The sequence below is a fragment of the Pristiophorus japonicus genome, chromosome 6 (genome assembly GCF_044704955.1).
Source record: "Pristiophorus japonicus isolate sPriJap1 chromosome 6, sPriJap1.hap1, whole genome shotgun sequence".
Taxonomy (NCBI): domain Eukaryota; kingdom Metazoa; phylum Chordata; class Chondrichthyes; family Pristiophoridae; genus Pristiophorus; species Pristiophorus japonicus.
In genome coordinates this window covers 8,218,917-8,241,396 of record NC_091982.1, presented here as the reverse complement: position 1 = coordinate 8,241,396, position 22,480 = coordinate 8,218,917, and the positions used below count along the sequence as shown (strand labels likewise).

General features: G+C 46.2%; 1 protein-coding gene across 1 annotated transcript in view; it reads right to left on the bottom strand.

Annotated features, from left to right (window-relative positions):
- frmpd3 (FERM and PDZ domain containing 3) overlaps positions 1-21,826 on the bottom strand; it is a 252,699-nt gene extending 230,873 nt beyond the window's left edge. Inside the window, exons 1-2 of the mRNA XM_070882527.1 lie at positions 21,768-21,826; positions 17,707-17,861 (exon numbers count right to left, since the gene is read on the bottom strand). Coding sequence (XP_070738628.1) covers positions 17,707-17,861; positions 21,768-21,826 — 214 coding nt within the window. The remainder of the gene's footprint in view (positions 1-17,706; positions 17,862-21,767) is intronic.
- Between the last annotated feature and the right edge of the window lie 654 nt (positions 21,827-22,480).

Below are 22,480 nucleotides of genomic sequence, written 5' to 3'. Positions count from 1 at the left end.
CAATTGTCGGCACGACCTGATGCGATAGCCTGATCCTCCTGAAACACTGCTGTTCAGTCATGTCCAGGAAACTGATCCTCTGCCTGTATACCCTGTGTTGGGGGTATCGCCTCTGGCATAGTGCAGCCTTGAGCTGAGCCCCTCTCTCCTGTGGAGCATCAAGTCGGTGAAGAGAAGGCTGTTGTGGTTCCTGCTGGTGTTGTTGCTGGTGTGGCTGGTGCTGTTGGTGTTGGAGCACAGCTTGGTCCAAATCTGAGGTTCGAGGTCAAACAGCATAAGTGGCACCCATGTTGATCTGATAGATGCCAGGTAAAGTGGAGATCAGAGGCACAACCCTCCAATGTAGTGAGAGTGATTTGCAATGTGGTGAGAGTGGCTTGCGAGGTTGCAGAAATCACCTGCAAACACTTGAAATCAAAATTTCTGCACTAAATGGTGTCAGCAAGAGCAATTCCCTTCCGCAAGGAAGCAGGTATAAGGTGTATATATTTATGTGCTTTTTCCATCTGTCACTTAATAACCTAGCACAAGGGCCACTGAGCTCCCGCCTTGCCTTCACAGGCGAGCTTCAGGAAGTCAGTGAATCCTGTGCACAAGCAGTAAAAGTTGAAACCTGTTGAGCCTCTTAAGGGTCTCAACAAGCTGCTAACTACTTCAATGTGGTTACCCACCTTTCCTGAGTGGGTCTGTGGCACGCTTCGAAATGCGCCCCAGTTAAATGCGGAAGTTGTCAGGATGAGGGCGGGTTCCCAACGCAGTCCATTTCAGCGCTTTTAACTGCCGACACCAAACTCTCCGCAGTGTGAAAATTCTGGACAACACTTCCAACAGGCAGCACTCCCTCCTGTCAGTCTAGATCACGTACTCAATTCTGTGGAATAGGGCTTGAACTCAAAATTGTCTGATTCAGAGGCAAGTGTGCTACCATTGAGCCAAGGCTAACACCTTAAGTTACAAAGGTAATTTAAATTACTTTAAATGTTACCGTAATGGAAACCTTGTTAATAAGTTATACAAGTACTCATCATCATCATCATAGGCAGTCCCTCGGAATCAAGGAAGACTTGCTTCCACTCCTGAAGTGAGTTCTTTGGTGGCTGAACAGTCCAATACGAGAGCCACAGACCCTGTCACAGGTGGGACAGACATTCGTCGAGGGAAGGGGTGGGTGGGACTGGTTTGCCACACACTCCTTCCGCTGCCTGCATTTGACCTCTTCACGCTCTCGGCATTGAGACTCGAAGAGCTCAACGCCCTCCCGGATGCACTTTCTCCACCTGGGGCAGTCTTCGGCCAGGGACTCCCAGGTGTCAGTTGTCATGTTGCACTTTACCAGGGAGGCTTTGCGGGTGTTCTTGTAATGTTCCCGCTGCCCACCTTTGGCTCGTTTGCCATTCCATTCAATGGGAGAGAATAGGAAATTCTTAAATTGTGAGTGAATGGGAAGACATTTGAGAGCTGATCCTGTAATTGAGTGCTCCTAGTGAGGAGTGTTGCTGACATGGCATGCAGGTTGGGAAATCGCAAGCCTGGGGCACTCCCTGTGAACACCACTTCTCAATGGGTGTGCTCAATCGCAGAATCAGTCTTTTGGCAGGGAGGTGCTCATCGTCGTCTTAGACACGGATGTGCATCCCGGAGCACAAGGACTCCAGATAATGACATGCGATTGTTGCTCAGGCCTTGCGAAGCCTCGGGCTCCCGTACCCACCACACTAAAAAAGGAAAACCTCTCGTGTTGTAGGCCCCGCAGACTCAAGCTGCAATGCCAAATAGCCATGTAGACTTTCAGTACAACATATAATTGTAGAATCATAGAAATTTAAAGCACCGAAGGATGCCATTTCAGCCCATTGTGTCCGCACCGGCTGACAAAGAGCTATCCAGCCTAATCCTACTTTACAGCTCCTGGTCTGTAGCCCTGTAGGTTACGGCATTTCAAGTGCACATCCAAGTACTTTTTAAATGTGATGAAGGTTTCTGCCTCCAAAACCATTTCAGTTCCAAACCCCCACCACACTCTGGGTGAAAGAATTTCCCCTCAAATTCCCTCTAAACATCTTACCAATAACTTTAAATCTATGCCCGCTGGCTGTTGACCCCTCTGCTAAGGGAAATAGGTCCTTCCTATCCACTCTATCTAGGCCCCTCATAATTTTATACACCTCAATAAGATCTGCCCTCAGCCTCTTCTGTTTGAAATAAAACAAACCCAGCCTATCCAATCTTTCCTCATAGCTAAAATTTTCCAGTCTAGGCAACATCCTCGTAAATCTCCTCTGTACCCTCTCTAGTGCAAACACATTTTTCCTGTAATGTGGTGACCAGAATTGCATGCGGTACTCTAGCTGTAGCCTAACTAATGTTTTATACAGTTCAAGCATAGCCTCTTTGCTCTTGTATTCTATGCCTTGGCTAATAAAGGCAAATATTTTGTATGCCTTCTTAACCACCTTATTTAACTGGCCTGCTACCTTGAGGGATCTGTGGACATGCACTCCAAAGTCTCTTTGTTTCTCTACACTTCTCAGTGTCCTACCATTCATTGTGTATTTCCTTGCCTTGTTAGCCCTCCCCAAATGCATTACCTCACACTTATCCAGATTGAATTTCATTTGTCAGTGTTCTGCCCACCTGACCAGTTAGAAAGAAACATAGAAAAATAGGTGCAGGAGTAGGCCATTCAGCCCATCTAGCCTGCACCGCCATTCAATGAGTTCATGGCTGAACATGCAACTTCAGTACCCCCTTCCTGCTTTCTCGCCATACCCCTTGATCCCACTAGTAGTAAGGACTTCCTCTAACTCCATTTTGAATATAATAGAAACATTGATATCTTCCTGCTGTCTTCAGCTTTCTTCTTCATTATCAACCACACAGTCACTTTTGTATCATCTGCAACCTTCTTAATCATACCCTCTACATTCAAGTCTAAGTCATTGATATATACCAGAAAAAGCAAGGGACCTAGTACTGAGCTGTGTGGAACCCCACTGGAAACAGCCTTCTGGTCACAAAAACACTCATTAACCATTACGTTTTGCTTCCTGCCTCCAAGCCGATTTTGGATTCAACTTGCCACTTTGCCTTGGAATCCATCGGCTTTTACTTTCGTGACCAGTATGCCATGTGGGATCTTATCAAATCCATATACACAACATCAAACGCACTGCTCTCATCGACCCTCCTTGTTACCTCCTCAAAAAGTTCAATTAAGTTAGTCAGACGCGACCTTCCCTTAACAAATCTACGCTGACTGTCCTTTATTAATCCGTGTCTTTCTAAATGAAGATTTATCCTGACCCTCAGAATTTTCTCCAATAATTTTCTCACCACCGAGGTTAGGCTGACTGGCTTATAATTACTCGGTCTATCCCTTTCTCCCTTTTAAACAAAGGTACAACTTTAGCAGTCCTCCAGTTCTCTGGCACCGCATCTGTAGCCAGAGAGGATTGGAAAATGATGGTCAGAGCCTCTGCTATTTCCTCGTTTACTTCTCTTAACAGCCTGGAATACATTTCTGTATCATCCCTCTCTTTTGTGAAAACAGACGCAAAATATTAATTAAGAACCATACACATGTCTCCTGCCTCCACACACAGATTACCTTTATGGTCTCTAATAGGCCCTACTCCTTATCCTCTTGCTCTTAATGTATTTATAAAACATCTTTGGGTTTTCCTTGATTTTACTTGACAACATTTTTTCATGCTCTCTCTTTGCTTTTGTAATTTCTACACTCCTGTAGGCAGGGCAGGCGCAAGGGTAACTGGCGCATTAGACAAACTGTTCACCTGGCGCCCCGCCAATCCCCTCCACCTCAACTCAAGTTATGCGAGATGTACTGATCCTCGTCGATGGCTTTCTCGGAGGCGTCAGGCAAAGCAAGCTTCTCGATCACCGGGATCAGGATCCCTACAACCTAACTCTGCGCAAGTCCTAACCAACCTAAGTGGCCCCAGTCAAAACAGCACGGTCTGGGTGGGGTATCATGTATCTCACACTACTGTACATAACTGTATCTTACCATGCTATATATGACTGTAACTAGAGATGACCTGTAACCACAAGCTTACCTTACCACCAGGGGTGCATTTGCAGGAGACACTGGATACCTGTCCCAGACAGGTATATAAGGACAAGTCTCAGGCAAGTGTGGCATTCAAGAGTTGTGTAATAAAGGTGCTGGTCCTGAGTGACCTAGACTTCAGCATATGCCTCGTGTGAGTCTGTACTACAGGGACAGGACTCTACAGTGGCGACGAGTTACGGGATTACAGAATCCACAGAATGGCGACCAACGGCTCAGATGAAAAATACAATGCTGGAGATAATTGGGAGGACTTTATAAAAAGGCTCCAGCAAAGCTTCGTAACCAAAGACTTGTTAGGCGACGATAAGGCAGACAAGAGAAGAGCCCATCTCTTGACCAGCTGTGGCTCGAAAACATATGCCTTAATGAAGGGCCTGCTGGCACCCGAGAAACCAGCAAGCAAGTCATTTGAAGAGTTGAGCACACTGGTAAGAGACCACCTGAAGCCAGCGAGCAGCCTACACATGGCCAGACACAGGTTCTACAACTACAGACACTGAGTGGGCCAGAGCATACCCGACTTTGTGGCTGAACTTCGGAGGTTGGTTAGCTTACGTGAGTTCTCCGAGAGACTTTTTTATTGAAGGAATAGGCCACGCAGACATATTTCGAAAGCTCATAGAGACCAAGAACTTGACCCTAGAGGCAGCAGCACTTGTTGCACAGACATTCTTGGCAGACGAAGAAGAAACGAGGTTGATCTACACTGCGGGTACGACAACTAACGAAACATCGGAACAAGGGGTTCACATGGTGAAACAAGTCGCTACCCCCACACAGACAAAGGCAGGAGAGCAGGCCCTCAACAGCAGGCAGTGGCGCCAGTAGCCATCAAGGGCCACATGAACGGCCATTCACACCTCATCAACCCACAATGCGAGCAATCAACTACAAACTGAGAGAAGCTCAAGAGAGATCAGCCAGGCGCAGCTCATCCTTTGGAAACAATGGAAGCGGTCTGTGCTGGAGATGTGGGGGAAGGCAGTCATCAAGAGGGTGTCGATTTCAGCATGCTGTTTGCAGAAACTGTGACTATACAGGGCATCTGGCCCGCATGTGCAGAAAAACGGCAGCTCGGCTGGTATACGAATCGGAAGGGTCGGAAAGCGGACCAGAAGACGGTGGGGACAGTACCCGGGACACCGAGGTACAGCGGGTCAACACGATCAATGGCCACTGCTTTTACAACAAGATGCCTCCAATAATGATGAGGGTCCCACTCAACGGGATGCCCGTCAACATGGAGCTGGATATGGGAGCGAGTCAATCTCTCATGAGCTCTCAACAATTTGAACAGCTATGGCCGCACAAAAGAGACAGACCAAAACTCACAAGGGTCGACATCAAACTAAGGACCTATACCAAATAAATCGTCCCAGTCCTTGGCAGCGCCATGCTCTCAGTCACATACAAATGGACAGTGAACCGACTTCCTGTGGATTGTCCCCGGAGATCTCCCAGCACTGCTGGGGAGAAGCTGGCTGGCAAAACTAAACTAGAAATGGGATGATGTCCATGCCATGTCATTAGAGGAACGGACCTCCTGCTCAACAGTTATAAAGCAATTTGAACATCTCTTTCAGCCAGGTGTGGGCACTTTCAAAGGGGCCAAAGTCAAAATCTACATCACACAGGATGCTAGACCGGTCCATACAAGGCCAGAGCTGTACCCTATGTGATGAGGGAAAAGATTGAACATGAACTGGACAGGCTTCTGCGGGAAGGCATTATAATCACCTGTGGAATTTAGCGACTGGGCAAGTCCCATCGTCCCAGTCATGAAGCCTGATGGACCCGTACGAATCTGTGGGGACTACAAATCTACCATAAACAGAGTCTCCCTACAGGACCAGTACCCGCTGCCCAGAGCGGAGGACTTATTTGCCACATTGGCTGGAGGTAAACTTTTCTCAAAACTAGATCTCACATCTGCGTATAAGACGCAAGAATTGACCGAGGAATCCAAGCTACTCACCACCATCAACACACTTCGAGGCCTTTTCACGTACAATTGATGCCCATTCGGCATCAGGTCGGCAGCTGCCATATTCCAGCACAACATGGAGAGTCTGCTCAAGTGCATCCCGGGGACGGTTTTATTTCAAGACGACATACTTATCACGGGCAGGGACACCGACTCCCATCTCCGTAATTTGGAGGAAGTACTAAAGCGGTTGGATCAGGTAGGCCTAAAAGTTAAGAAATCCAAGTGCCTGTTTCTTGCGCCCGAGGTTGAATTTTTGGGCAGAAGGATTGCTGCTGATGGAATCCGCCCAACAGAGTCCAAAACAGAAGCAATTCGCCTGGCATCCAGGCCCCGGAATGTCTCAGAACTGCGTGCCTTTCTCGGGCTACTCAATTGCTTTGGGAACTTTATGCAGAACTTTAGCATGCTGCTGGAGCCTCTCCATGTACTACTCAAAAAGTGGTGCGATTGGTTTTGGGGGGACGCCCAGGAACGCGCCTTCAATAAGGCACGCAACCTTCTGTGTTCCAACAGTGTTTTGGCTTTCTTTGATCCAGGTAAAAAGTTAGTTCTTACATGTGATGCATCAGGATACAGGGTCGGGTGCGTTTTACAACATGTCAATAGTGCAGGTAAATTACAACCCATAGCTTATGCCTCCAGGTCACTTTCGCGGGCGGAGCACGGGTACGGAATGGTGGAGAAGGAGGCGCTCGTGTGCATGTACGGTGTCAAAAAGATGCACCAATACCTTTTATGGGCCAAGTTCGCATTAGAAACCAACCACAAGCCCCTCATGTCCCTGCTATCTGAGAGCAAGGCAATAAACGCCAACGCCTCGGCGCGAATTCAACGGTGGGCACTCATGCTGGCGTCCTACGACTATACCATAAGGCACCGACCAGGCACAGACAACTGTGCCGACGCGCTTAGCAGGCTACACCTGGCGACCACGGAAGGGTCTGACAAACAGGACTGTGAGATAGTCATGGCAATCAATGCCTTTGAATCCACAGGTTTGCCCATGACGGCTCGCCAAATCAGAGCCTGGACGACCAGCGACCCCACGTTATCCCTAGTAAAAAGATGTGTCCCAACTGGTGACTGGGCAGAGACTCGCGATACCTGCCCCGAGGAGATCAAACCTTTCCATAGGCGCATGCATGAGCTATCACTACAAGCAGACTGCCTGATGTGGGGCAGTCGAGTAGTCATGCCTCTGCGAGGCAGAGAGGCATTTGTCCGGGAACTCCACCACATGCACTCAGGGATCGTTCTCATGAAGGCCATAGCCAGATCCCACGTCTGGTGGCCTGGCATTGACGCGGACTTGGAGCTCTGCGTCCGGCGGTGCACCATTTGCGCCCAACTCAGTAATGCCCCCAGGGAAGCTCCACTGAGCCCCTGGCCCTGACCCACCAAACCGTGATCGCGGGTGCAAATAGACTATGCGGGCCCATTCATGGGCAACATGTTCCTCATAGTTGTAGATGCATTTTCAAAGTGGATCGAATGCACCATTTTAAACTCGAGCACCACCTCCACCACTGTGGAGAGCCTTGGAACCATGTTCGCAATGCACGGCATTCCTGACATATTGGTCAGTGATAACGGTCCGTGCTTCACTAGCGCAGAATTCCAAGATTTTATAAGTGACCACGGCATAAATCACGTTAAGACGGCACCGTTCAAGCCGGCCTCCAATGGCCAGGCGGAGCGAGCAGTGCAGATCATTAAACAAGGCATGCTCAAAGTCCAAGGTTCCATGCTGCAGGGCCGCCTGTCGAGACTGCTGCTGGCATACAGATCTCGTCCGCATTCATTGACTGGAGTTCCTCCCGTGCAACTATTGATGAAATGGACCTTAAAGACAAGGCTCTCATTAATCCTCCCAGACATGCATGAAGTCGTTGAGGCAAAGCGCCGTAAGCTGACTGAGTACCATGACCGAAATTCGAGGGGGAGGTGGAATGAGATAGGGGACAAAGTGTTTGTGCTAAACTATGGCAGGGGTCCCAAATGGCTTGCAGGGACAGTAACAGGCAAGGAAGGACACAGGCTACTGGTGGTACAAATGGACAATGGGCAAACCTGCCGGAGGCATGTAGACCAAGTCAAAAGTAGATTTACCAACAACATTGCGGAACCAGAAGCAGACTACAATGTGGAACTCACACCACACCTGGTGGGCAGACAGAGGAAACAACCTGAGGAAAGGGCAATCCCAACAGACAGCCCAGGCAAGACACCAACAATCATACTGAACGAAACAGACAGCCCAGGCGAGATACCAGCAATCACACCGAAAGAAAAACAGGCACTGAGGCAAACAACTGAACCACAACTAAGACACTCCACGCGATAGCGTAGACCACCTGAGGGACTGAACCTATAAAGACAATAAGACCTTGGGGGAGGGTGATGTCATGCATCTCATACTACTGTACATAACTGTATCTTACCATGCTATACATGACTGTAACTAGAGATGACCTGTAACCACAAGCTTACCTTACCACCAGGGGTGCAGTTGCAGGAGACACTGGATACCTGTCCCAGACAGGTATACAAGGACAGGTCTCAGGCAAGTGTGGCATTCGAGTGCTGTGTAATAAAGGTGCAGGTCCTGAGTGACCTTGACTTCAGCATTTGCCTCGTGTGAGTCTGTACTGCAGGGACAGGACTTTACAGGGGGAAATGCTTTTCACTGAGCGATCTGTTCATAAAGGTTGCGATTGGGTGCCCAAAAGCAGTGGAGTCTGCATCAAAGCCTGCTGGTGACAGTGGAGAGATGCTGATGGGGTTGGAACGAATGGGCTTGGCGGATCCTGGATGGATCTGGGTGGGATGCCCACCTAGTTGGACTGGATGTGATTGCTGGAGAGCATTGCCTCCCCCCGGGTCCCCTTTCCTCTCTAACCACTCCCAGTGGGACCCCAGCCACCACCACATTAGGGTGCCTGTTTATTGATTTATTTTAAGGGCAGGTATTTTCTGATGGCTTTTTATAAGGGAGAGCCTCTGCTAGACAACTGGCTGAGCTCATCTTCATATTTGTACCAAAATGCGCGAAAGGCGGGAATTAAATAACCTGCTGAAGGGGGATTAAGTCAGGTGAATCCGAAGGAGAGAGGGGTGGGGACAAACTGAGTGAAAGACCATCAACGGGGACTTTCTTACAGAAATATCAAACCGTGTTGTGCACAAATTTCTACATCCACTCCTTCCCCCCACTCAACATAAAACCCCATTCCCAATCTCACAGGGTGCCTGGGTTAGCTACCTTTTTGGCCAAATTAATCAGGGTAGCTTGACATTTGACATTTTAACAATGGATCACAATAAGTATGTTTTCTTTCCGTTTTATTTTTTGTGTATATGTTTTAATGTGCGCTCACTATTGCGTCTCTTTTAATGGCTTGCTTTTGAGTTTCGGGCTATCCTCAAAAGTTCCTCTATAAAAGCATAGACAACAAGGACAAGCGGCTCGTTACACTGAGCACCCTGATTACTAGGCACAAGACTGCGCTATTAGACTGTTTAAAATTCAAGTACGTGGTACCGATGTGATGTACCGCAGCTTCACCAATCTATCACATGATTCCTCCAAACATGTGATCTTTTAATTCCCTGTCATGTCATTACGACTGAAAGAAAGGCAAATACGAAATCGTACAGGAGTGAAACAGAGCCCCAGAAGCGATGCGATATCAACGATTACCCTTTAACTGGAGTAACTGCGGGGAATGGAAACAACCCAGCTTTGGATCGCAGATAAACACCTGCCCGAATAACCCAGTAAAGTTAACGCTCAGAAACCACACAGAAGAACCCAGCAAGTTAAACAACAGAAGCACCTTGGGGTGGCTGCAGACATTCGGGAATGGTCCCCAAGATAATGTACATAATTACTCATAATCTGATTTCAGAATACTGTCAACCCATTGCCCCTATTTTAATGAGTTCCTTGTCCCAAGTTGCGATTGTCGTCAACTTAACCTAAAACAACAAGTATTTGAAAAGTGTGATAGATTTTGTGTGAGAAAAAAATCTCCTTAAGATCCTGTTACATAATGGATAATTCAGTCAAGATTTGGAAGTTATCCATGTTATCTGCCGTGCATAGAAATCCGGATTCAAGTGTAATCTTGGTTCAAGCAGAACATTCTTGGGCCATTTAATGATGGCCCTATCGGGAGTAAACAGTGGTGTATCTCGAGAATTTGGAGAAATGCAGCTGGTGTAAATAGAGACTTGTTTTTGCATTTGATTTTATATTAAAGGAGTCATGATTCATGCCTGATCAAAGCATGGTCCCAAAATGGCGTTGGTTGTGTGGGACCGCCGTTGTGAAAAAGTAATTGGTCTAATAATAAAAATCAATAACAATATGATATGAGAAGAAGCCACGTTGTTTTTTTTGTGCTATTTCTGAACTGTCGGTGGTCCTGAAGGGCAGCAGCAGGCGTCAACTCCGGGGGCGTCATCCGCAGGAGAAGAAACTGACATCATGGGTGAGTTACGTGGAAATGAAGAGATGCAGGAGGAGGAGGGACATGAGATGGTCTGCCCTCGTCATCCTTCTCTCTGCTGAGTCAGTTTCCCGTTAGCCTGTGAAACTTCAGCCAGGCTTAAACAGCTTCTCCAGGGCTAGAACCATTTAGGATACGCACTGTCGATTAAAATGCTGCCGTCTCCACCGACCAAGACATTCAGTTAAAATAAACTATTTAATTAATACAGCTAACCATTCAAAGCTCAACGCCCTGTATTGTTATTTTAAAAGTGCAACTTGTGTTGGAAGCAACCGTTTAGTTTCAGATGAATTGTTCTCCTGAGTTGTTTGGTGCAACAACCCATGAAGCTACAAAGTAAACTGTTCCGCAAGATCTGATCAACGCCATTTTTTGGGACCCCCAAATTTTGGCGCCCTCGTCCTGCGCCTGAAGGCTTTCTGCAGTATTGGGCCCTTGCCATCTGTCATGAACCTCCCTTTTTTTTCTTTAACCATCCTGTATGCCCCATTCACATCCAGGGGGCTCTGGATGTGTTAGTCCCACCCTTTTCTTTTAAGGGAACATACTTGCTCTGAACCCTCAGGATCTCCTCCTTGAATGCCTTCCACTGCTCTGTCACTGGTTTACCTTCAAGTAGATGTTTCCAGTCCGTTTTGGCTAAATCACATCACAGTTTTGTAAAATTGGCTTTTCCCCAATTGAGAACTTTTATTCCTGGTCTATCTTTGCCCTTTTCATAATACCCTAAATCTAACTGAATTATGATCACTGGCACCAAAATGCTTTCCCACTGATACCCCTTCCACCTGCCATAATCAATCAATCAATCATTTCATTCATTGAGTAACAGGAGATTTTACTATTTTACACTACATTTTGTGTAGTTAAGATAGTATCTGACTATTATCTGAATTTATGTTTATAAATTATTGGGAGGGTAGAAGTGGGAGTGATAATCAACACAATGAGTTGGCCTGTTTCAAATTTAACAATTTACCAATTTGCTCTTACCAATGACTGTTAGTGGGGTTATTAGTTATTGCACAATTATTCACTTGTTTTAATATTATCCCACTTAGTTAGCATAACGGAGGCAAAACTAAATGGACCTGGGTATATTGGACATTACATTGACTGTTTTTAATTTAGGTCCTTTTTCCCCTTACTATGAAAAATGTAAGTTTATTTCATGACTGGAAGAGGGTTTATGTTGTTGGCCAGTCCCAGTAACAATACTATTCGGGGAAGAAATGTGTATTATAAAGGTGCCCATTCTCAAGTGAAAGTCCACAAATTCTTGGCTTTTCTCAGGAGCGATAGTTCTTTGACAATGAACAAGCCCAATTTGATGACTGATCTGGGGTGCAATTTGCTGCGCAAATCATTTTCCAAGTCATCGAATTTTTTCTTAGCGAGGTTTCAAAGTCGTTAAAGAAGTACTTTTATGTGTAATTTTTAAAGGTAGTATAAATGATTTTATCCTTGATTGTGCCTTATACCTTGTTTATAATTGCAAGTGGAAGCAGGATTGCTCTCTTATTTTCCACTATAAAAATGAATTTAGATCATTTGGAGTAAACAGACCGTGCACTTTTCAATGTGACTCGTAAGCCTTTATCATGCTTGTTAGCATGTTAATAAGTGTTATGTTTATTAAGTGTGGAAGCGACATGAAGGGTTCGTTGTACAATAAATGCCAGAACAAATTTTAAAGGTAGCTGTTGGTAACATAATTCATTTTATGTATGTGGTCCTCAACAGTCACCGAAATTTGTTAAGTGGCCCTTCAGCCCAAATAATTGCCCACCCCTGCAAATCTAACAAATCGCTTTTGCTAAGAAACACTGGGGTAGATTTTCAACTTGTTGCCCAAGTGTAAAACTAGCTTTGCAGGTCAGCATCAGATAAAGAAACGACACAATTTTTACTTCCAATGGAACGACTTCCGAGAAGTGTCGACGGATCGGCAGGCCCCGAGAAGTGTCGGCGGATCAGCTGGCCCCGAGAAGTGTTGGCGGATTGGTAGGCCCCGAGAAGTGTTGGCGGATTGGCAGGCCCCGAGAAGTGTCGGCGGATTGGCAGGCCCCGAGAAGTGTCGGCGGATCAGCAGGCCCCGAGAAGTGTTGGCGGATTGGCAGGCCCCGAGAAGTGTTGGCGGATTGGTAGGCCCCGAGAAGTGTTGGCGGATTGGCAGGCCCCGAGAAGTGTTGGCGGATTGGCAGGCCCCGAGAAGTGTTGGCGGATTGGTAGGCCCCGAGAAGTGTTGGCGGATTGGCAGGCCCCGAGAAGTGTTGGCGGATTGACGGGCCCCGAGAAGTGTTGGCGGATTGGCAGGCCCCGAGAAGTGTCGGCGGATCGGCAGGCCCCGAGAAGTGTTGGCGGATTGGCAGGCCCCGAGAAGTGTTGGCGGATTGACGGGCCCCGAGAAGTGTCGGCGGATCGGCAGGCCCCGAGAAGTGTTGGCGGATCGGCAGGCCCCGAGAAGTGTTGGCGGATTGACGGGCCCCGAGAAGTGTCGGCGGATTGGCAGGCCCCGAGAAGTGTCGGCGGATCGGCAGGCCCCGAGAAGTGTTGGCGGATTGGCAGGCCCCGAGAAGTGTTGGCGGATTGACGGGCCCCGAGAAGTGTCGGCGGATCGGCAGGCCCCGAGAAGTGTTGGCGGATTGACGGGCCCCGAGAAGTGTCGGCGGATTGGCAGGCCCCGAGAAGTGTTGGCGGATTGGCAGGCCCCGAGAAGTGTTGGCGGATTGGTAGGCCCCGAGAAGTGTTGGCGGATTGACGGGCCCCGAGAAGTGTTGGCGGATTGGTAGGCCCCGAGAAGTGTCGGCGGATCGGCAGGCCCCGAGAAGTGTTGGCGGATTGACAGGCCCCGAGAAGTGTTGGCGGATTGGCAGGCCCCGAGAAGTGTTGGCGGATCGGCAGGCCACGAGAAGTGTTGGCGGATCGGCAGACCCCGAGAAGTGTTGGCGGATTGGCAGGCCCCGAGAAGTGTTGGCGGATTGACGGGCCCCGAGAAGTGTTGGCGGATTGACGGGCCCCGAGAAGTGTTGGCGGATTGACGGGCCCCGAGAAGTGTTGGCGGATTGGCAGGCCACGAGAAGTGTTGGCGGATCGGCAGGCCCCGAGAAGTGTTGGCGGATTGACGGGCCCCGAGAAGTGTTGACGGATTGGCAGGCCACGAGAAGTGTTGGCGGATTGGCAGGCCACGAGAAGTGTTGGCGGATCGGCGGGCCCCGAGAAGTGTTGGCGGATTGACGGGCCACGAGAAGTGTTGGCGGATCGGCAGGCCCCGAGAAGTGTTGGCGGATTGACGGGCCCCGAGAAGTGTCGGCGGATTGACGGGCCCCGAGAAGTGTTGGCGGATTGGCAGGCCCCGAGAAGTGTTGGCGGATTGGCAGGCCCAGAGAAGTGTTGGCGGATTGGCAGGCCCCGAGAAGTGTTGGCGGATTGGCAGGCCCCGAGAAGTGTTGGCGGATTGGCAGGCCCCGAGAAGTGTTGGCGGATTGGCAGGTCCCGAGAAGTGTTGGCGGATTGGCAGGCCACGAGAAGTGTTGGCGGATTGGCAGGCCCCGAGAAGTGTTGGCGGATTGGCAGGCCCCGAGAAGTGTCGGCGGATCGGCAGGCCCCGAGAAGTGTCGGCGGATTGGCAGGCCCCGAGAAGTGTTGGCGGATTGGCAGGCCACGAGAAGTGTCTGCGCATGCGCCACCCAGCAGTTGGGAATGGTGCCGAACGAGGGATGGTGCCGGATAAGGGAGTCCCGGATAAGAGAGGTTCAACCTGTATTACACTCAGGTGGTAAGTTGACAATCTACCCAAGTGACGTTAATTCTTTGACAAATGGCTTAGCATTTTTGCACCAGAATGATATATTAAACTTTTTCTTATATAGTTCAAAATTGTAATTACCATGAAGAAATATGCTTCAGCTTGTTCCGGAGAATAAGTGGTGGCTGTGAGTGCAGGACTGTCCAAGAGCTTTAGAAGTGTTGTCCGAGCTGCCAGATTATGTTGCAGCCCTGCAATACACTGCCTGCCTGTTATACACTACTATCTTTAATGCATTAAAAGCCTGTAATATGCTTCCCATCTACAATGCAGCGACAGATTATAATACACTATCAGTCTTCTAATGCTTTGAAAACTATTTTGATTTGATTATAATCTGCAGTTTTCCAATTCACCAGCTCTCTTGTTGAAGTTTGCACTTTTTCCCCCTCTTCAATTCTCTCTCTTCTGTCGTCTTCCAAAGGTGCTGATTCCTGTTGAGGTAGAGGTCTAGCCAGCCTCTGAAAGCTTGATAAAGTGGTCATTCTCCAGAAGGATCTAGACAGTCAGACTATTTGACCACAGGAGGCATTGCATCTGCGCCTGTTCCTATCTTTATCCTACAGCTGTACATGTACAATTTCCAGTAGGAATCACTGGACAACTATCAAGAGTGTGAACTCTGTCTAAGCTGTCCCCTCCTTAACACAGGGACACGGAAGTCAATTATAGCACCTCAACTGCTGCCCCAGCTGAGATTAGCAAACTCACCATAGGCAGGGGACTGAAACCATGACCTTTTAGGTTTGAATAATACATCACCACCTCACTTCATTTATCAATTACTATTAGAAGAGCAACATTTTTTTCTTTCATTTTTTGTTGAAAATATTTTCCTTCCGTTGCTTAGGAAAGTGTGATACGAAGCTTGTTGTAACAGCAGGATTTTCTAATCAGGGATTTACTCGAGAGTTAAACCGATTGTTAATTGTGCTCCTGTTTTGCATTATATAATGGATAGTAGAGATTCAGGAGTGATTCCAAGGAAGGAAATTAATTGCAAAGTAACGTCATAAATCACAAGACCAACTGTCATTTGAACCTCAAGATCAGATTGCAACCTTGCAATATTCCATGGCATTGGCAATGTTCCACAATATGTACTATTTAAAATTCATGAAATTATTTCATTCAGCTCTGACTGGACTCTAATGGCCCTGATGGGTCGTAGTTGGAAATGTGTGCCATCGTATTGGATATGATTGAAAACCAAAGAAAATGCACCAAGTATAAACAAAGGTAGCTCAGCCAAACCTATTGCTAAGTTAACAGCAGTGGGGCAGGGTAGAGAGGGTATAATGTAAAGCATGTGTTGCCACTGGCTAATATATCAGTATTGCTCACCACCTGCGGAGATCTAGGTCTGATCTCTGTGAGGCCTCTCATAATTTCTACCTGTAAATAGTTTGATCTACAGTGACCATGCTCCCAGCATGGAGTCTTGCCCACCTATAGTGTATATTATGAATTACGACCTTCCCACAACTTACCATCTATTAAGTGCCTAATTCTTGATTTGTACTCTTGCCAGGTGAGACTTTACATTACGAATAAAATTTCAATAAAATCATCCTATGGAGTCTATATACAGTTAATACAAATTAAAACATAAATAAAATGTAATTTATGTGGAAAAGTAAATGGTAGCTATCTATTTCTAGAACTATTGCCTTTTTCATGTATTAGAGAGGTTTGATAGTGGTGGTTTTGTATTTGTAGGCCTGGCATTGGGGAAGCAATATTTTCACTTATTATTAGTGGCAACACTAGGGAGCTGGTGGTTACAGAGAAGCAGGGCCATCTACAAGAGGAACATGTTGGCTCTATTTGTACCAGGATTCATTATGTTTCCTGCATGCAACCAGTCAAAATACCAGTTCAGACCTGGGAACATTACAAACACAACTGCAGCAAAGTGTTTCAAACAAAATTAATTAAAAAATATATAAACCTGCATGAAAGTCAACCACACTAGATTTTTTCCCTTCAATTTCCTCCCCTCCTTGTCTCAAGGTCCTAACTCATGCTGGGCTATGGTACCACAGGCAGTTCTCTACCACCTCTCCTAAGTCACCATTCTTCATTCATCGGGTTAATTTACTGCGGGGATCATTACAGCTGAGCCAGATCCTGCTTTTAAGCACAGAGTTTTCAGCAGAAAAAGCCATCAGGGTAGGGAACACTGGCTCATTCTGCCCACTACCTAGCTAAGGGGTACTGAGGTCAATTATTTGGGCTAACTGCTTTCTTGGCTGAGATCAGCCATCTCAGCACAGACCGAGATTCAAACCTTGGATCTGTCCTTGCCTATATGGCTCAGTTCCACATTAGGTAATGTAATCAGTAATGGAGTCATTAAGGAAACACATTGATGAATTTGAAAGAAAGCATAGCCAATTTTTAATCTGCACTCAGTGTTTTAATTTTCCAAAGCTGCTTGAACAGGAACCACCCAGAGCTTTCCCAATATGCTCACCATGTTTATCTAGTGTTTAATTGAGCCATGATGATCTCAAGCTCAATCAGGCTTGAGTTAGTTTATTTCAGTCTTGGCAGCAATAAAGGTGCTATAATTGGTCTGAGTGTCCCAGATTGGAAAGGAGCAAATTGATCAGGATTCCTGCTTCTGATTCCTATTCAGTGACTCCTGTTGTAATTGCATGCGTATGGATGTCATATGCAGTCAGGGTTGGACTCCGCTGTTATGACCCTTGTGATAAAATGGCCCGGCAACGTTCACTGCCAAGGCTCAGACATGAATAGTTACATGTTGGTACTGGAGTAAGGCACCTGTGCAACTGTACTCCAGCAAGGAATCAATACCTCAGGCCAGCAGGGATGGACAAAAAATGATGGAGGAAGCTGCTGACAAAAAAGAACAGCTGTTGAAATATATCAAAGTCTCAGCTTCTGTGCAGCCATTATTTAATTTCACATATGAGTAATTTCTCACCATGGACCCAAGGTATGATTTATAAAGCCCAACAGGAGTACAACATTTGTCTCATCAAGTAGAACTTACTGTCGAAACTTGATCAAGTTCAATTATACACTGCAAAGTATCTCAAACCTGATTAACTTAAACCCATCAATGGGAATGTTAGGGAGAGGATGAAGCCAGGGCATTTGGGAGAGGAGGGACAAACATATTATAAGAATAACTGTTCGGTCTTTTAACACGGTTTGACTCAATGAGGAGAGGAACAAGTTAGTCCTCATTATTAGCTAAGGATGTAGAGCAGACACAGATTGATAAAAAATGTGAATATAATAAAGAATTCCGTCAAAACGTTTCATGTCTCACCTGGTGACACAGCTCGCACTATCACAGGTTTCTCGCTACCAGCCACAAACCCAAAACCGTAGACAGGGTCCCGTTTAATCTTCACTTGTCGAGTGGCTAAGGCAGATAGGTGGCCACATTCCATGTCATTGAAAGATACTGCATGCATCACATAACTGCAAACGAAGAGGTTAAAGGTCAATAATGCTTTATGCCACCATTTAATCCTCAGAACAGGCGGCAGCTTTAGAAGTACTTCCTTGTGAAATTAATTTCCACTTTTTGGTTCCAGGCTCCTTTTAAAAATGGTTTATTTACATACCCTGGACTAAATACATTATTTAAAGGCAATTAGGAGACAGATATTTAATTTGTATTGAATTGCAATCGTGTGGCTTCATGAAGGGATTTGATAGAGTAAATAAGGAGAAACTGTTCCCGGTGGCAGAAGAGTCGGTAACCAGAGGACACAGATTTAAGGTAATTCACAAAAGAACCAGAGATGAGATGAGGAGAATTTTTTTTTTATATGCCAGTGAGTTATGATCTGGAATGCACTGCCTGACAGGGTGGTGGAGGCAGATTCAATAATAACTTACAAAAGGAAATTGGATAAATACTTGAAGGGAAAAAATTTGCACGGCTATGGGGAAAGGGTATGGGAATGGGACTAATTGGATAACTCTTTCAAAGAGCTGGCACAGAGACGGTGGGCCAAATGGCCTCCTTCTGTGCTCTATCAGTCTTTGAAACTTGGAGAAAAATCATCTTTTTCAATCTTCCTTTGCCATCTTAGCTGACCAGTGGCAGAAGTGGAGCCCACCTCGGGGTCTGGGCCGGGATGGAGGCCTGGAATTCAAAGAGAATCTCTGGGGTAGAAATTAGTATATGTTTCACCCGTTTATTGGGCCTGAAACGGTCGGCATGAAGTTCAATTTTGCAATACGACGTCTTGCAAGAGAACACCAATGGCTATGTGCGTGATGTCATATTGGTTGAGATGCTATGGTAAGGCAAACGTATTAGGTTTGTGAAAGGAGCAGGCATAATGGCCATGAAATGTGATGGCGCTGCGCCTGTTTTTCAGGTTTCATGTTTTCTAAACTTCACTCAATTTTGAATATTTAGAGTAGATTTTTCCAAATGGTTGCACCTGATTAATGGCTGTAACCAATCAGAAACATTGGTGGAGAATCCATCTATTTAGTACCACTTCCAATTTTTCAATTGGGTTTTGTACTGGAGACAGAAGCGGCCACTGGTTTGCAATTAATTATATTAATATTAGGCACTGATGACTAATCAAATTTTCACACAATCTTCATGCTAGTACAAGTCATCAACCTGCTCAAGGACTAGGGCTGTTAGGGTCTGCAGTTAATGGAAATGTATTTAAAGAATTCCACAGTAAGATTTATAGCAGCATCTTCATACTATTTCTGAATTGTTGCTTGCTATTTATTTTGTTTGTTTCCTGTGTCCACTTGGTTGTTCAGACTACCATTTTCACTTATGCTTTTTGAAGGAAGAGGAGGATAAACAATAGAAGCTGCAACAGAGACAGACTGAACCACTTGTCAGTATTCTCCCAACTACATTTACAGGGAGAGCCACATCTAATTGACAATGATTATGCAGAACTGGATATACAATCTCAGGGTCAGTTATAAAACTATACCATCTGTTGCAAGGACTGCAGCGGTTGACACTACCAGTAACATAATAGTCAGCTTTACCCTAAAGTTCTTTTCTTCAACTTCAAGCATGATAAAACTGTCCTGCGAAGGTATGCTGGTATGGCAAGCCTTGTTACCAGTTCATTCGCCACCATCTCAACTTCATCAGCTATCAGTCAGGTTTGGTGTGATGTGCCACTTTATCATTTCGCTACAAACCCTATTTTTACCCCCTCTTTCATTGTGGCATCCATATAGTTTTGCTATGCATTTTTATTGCACAGATAGCCCTTATAAAGGCTGAAATTGATTTTTCTCTAACATGTTAAAAATCCTGATCTGTGTGCACACCTTGTTGTCAACTTTATATCCACATTTATAATGGAAACTGCTTATGCAAATGTGTCACATTATAATTACAGCGTCCCAGGAGTGGTAGTGCTGAAGAGCCTCAATCTTGTATCAATTTTGAGTATATTCAAGACAGATTTTTGAAAATTAAGGGAATCAAGGGATATGGGGATAGTGCAGGAAAGTGGAGTTGAGGTAGAAGATCAGCCATGATCTTATTGAATGGGGGAGCAGGCTCGAGGGGCCAAATGGCCTACTCCTGCACCTATTTATGTTCTTATGTTCTTATGTTCTTATCTCCAAGCTCCTCAGTCTGTAGTGCAGAATAATTGCAATGCCCCAAGCAATTTGAATTCTCTGCTTCCAAAATTTCTGAAGTTTTGCTGTTTAACCTTAAATAATAACATAAAATAAAAATATTACATAAAAATAATGACAGAATGTATGACTTTAAAATGGGGGATGAATTACATCCATATGCCCTTGACCAACTATACGCTGCCCTCTAAGGCCGCTTCCCTAAAAGACTTTCGGTGTGCAATGAGATGGGAGATTAACGAGTATTAAAAATCTTGTGTATGGTATACTCTTCCTGACCACATAACCTACTTCCTACTTTCAAGTCATGATTTTGAGTCACATTTTATGCCAATATTTAACATTAAAATGCTGATGTAAACATTTATAATGGAAAACCCCAGAGGAACCTGTGAACATTTCATTGTCTGGCCAGATACAAATAAGGTTTGGAAAAATTAGAACAAATGAAAAATTGGAGACTGGTAGGAAGCATGTTGGAATGAGTCTAGAGGTGAGAAACAAATTGAATGAGGATTTCAGTAGTTGGGGGGCTGAGAGCGGTGTAGAGATTGTGGAAGTAGAAATAAGCAATCCTGGTGATGGATAAAATGTCGGGTCTAACCTCAGCTCTCGGTACAGAATGGCAAGGTTATGGATGCTGTGATTCAGCCCTAGCATGTGGTCAGGGTGGGATTGGCACATAGGAACAGGAGTAGGTCATTCAGGCCCTCTCGCTTGTTCTGCTATTAAATTAGAACATGGCTGGTCTCTAGCTCAAATCCATAGAGTGAGTGGTAAACAAGCAGAGTTTATGCCAGGGGCCAAAAGTGATGGCTTCAGTCTCCCTAATGTTAAGTTGGAAGGAGTTGTTACTCATCCATGACTTGATTTTGACCAGTTAATCTGACAGCATGGGGGAGATTGTGGGGCCAAAGGAAGTGGTAAAGAGGTACAGCCGAATGTCATCATCATACATATGGAATTCGATTCTGTGGATGATATCACTGAGAGACAGCATGTAAACAAGTAAGAGGAGGTGGCCAGGGATAGACTCTGCAGGTGATGGTGTGTGGCCAGGGATAGACTCTGCAGGTGATGGTGTATGGTCAGGAAGAGAAGACATTGCAGTACATGTGCTGGCTACATTCAGACAGATTGGAGTGCAACCAAGCAAGGGTAGTGCCATGGAGCTGAACAACTGAAGAGCAGAGGAACATGACATGTTCAAGTGCCTTGTGCAAAGAGATCGAAGAGGACAATACAGTATGGTCACAGTCACCGAGTGTCGTTTATGACTTGGGCCAGGACTATTGGTGTTGTGAGAATCGCCAAAGGCTGAGATGGGCATGGAACTGGCAGATGACATATGACACAATTCTTATGACAGCATGTTCAAGGACCTTAGAGAGGAAAAGTTAGAGATTGTGCAGTAATTGAAGAAGGTAGATGGGTTTTTTGAGGTGAGATGGATGGGTTTTTTGAGGAGGTGATGTTGAAAGGGAGATGGATGGTGTCTGAGGAAAAAGATCCATGAGCAAATTTAACTAGGGCTGGAGGAGAAATTGAAGACGGAATTTTCCCAGTGGCGTGCGTGCGGGTTTGGGAGCGGGTCTGCAGTTAAAATCACAGAAAAAGACAGCGCATCGAGAACCTGCCGTCATCCCACCGACTTCCACATTTAACTGGGGCGTGTTTCGAGGCCTGCCACGGACCCACTCGGGAGAGGCAGGTGGCCTCATTAAAGTCAATAATTACTTGTTGAGAGACTTTTTAACATCAGGTTTTGGCTTTAACTTGTTGTGCACGGGATTCATGCACCTCGGAAATCTCGCCTGTGAAGGGGAGGCGGAAGTTCAGTGGCCATTGTGTGAGTACATTAAGTGACGGCTGGAAAAAACATTGAAATACTCCCACATCACACCTGCTTCCTTGCCTAATGGAAAGGCTCTTGCTGACTCCATTTTGTGCAGAGATTTAGCTGTCAGGAATTTGCAACTCATTTCTGCAACCTTGGAAGCCACTCTCACCACTTTGCTCGTCACTATCAGAACATTGGGGAACTGTGCCTCTGATCGCCACTTTACCTGTCGTATATTTGATCAGCCCCTTACGCTGTCTCACCTTGGACCTCAGAATTAGATCAAGATGAGCCCCACCATCAATAACACCGATGACATGAGCAGCAGCAACCACAACAGCAGCCTTCTCCTCAACGACCTGATGGTCCACAGGAGAGAAGGGGTCAGCACAGGGGTGTACCGTGCCGGAGGCCCCAACACAGTATACAGGCGGAGGATTAGCTTCCTGGACATGACTGAGCAGCAGTGCTTCAGGAGGCTCAGGCTATCGCACCAGGTCATCGCAGACATTTGCAGATTGCTGGAACAAAACCCGCTGCCCAGAGGATCGGGTGGGCATACCTTACCAGTGGCTGTCAAAGTCATCACCACCCTCAGCTTCTTGGGCTC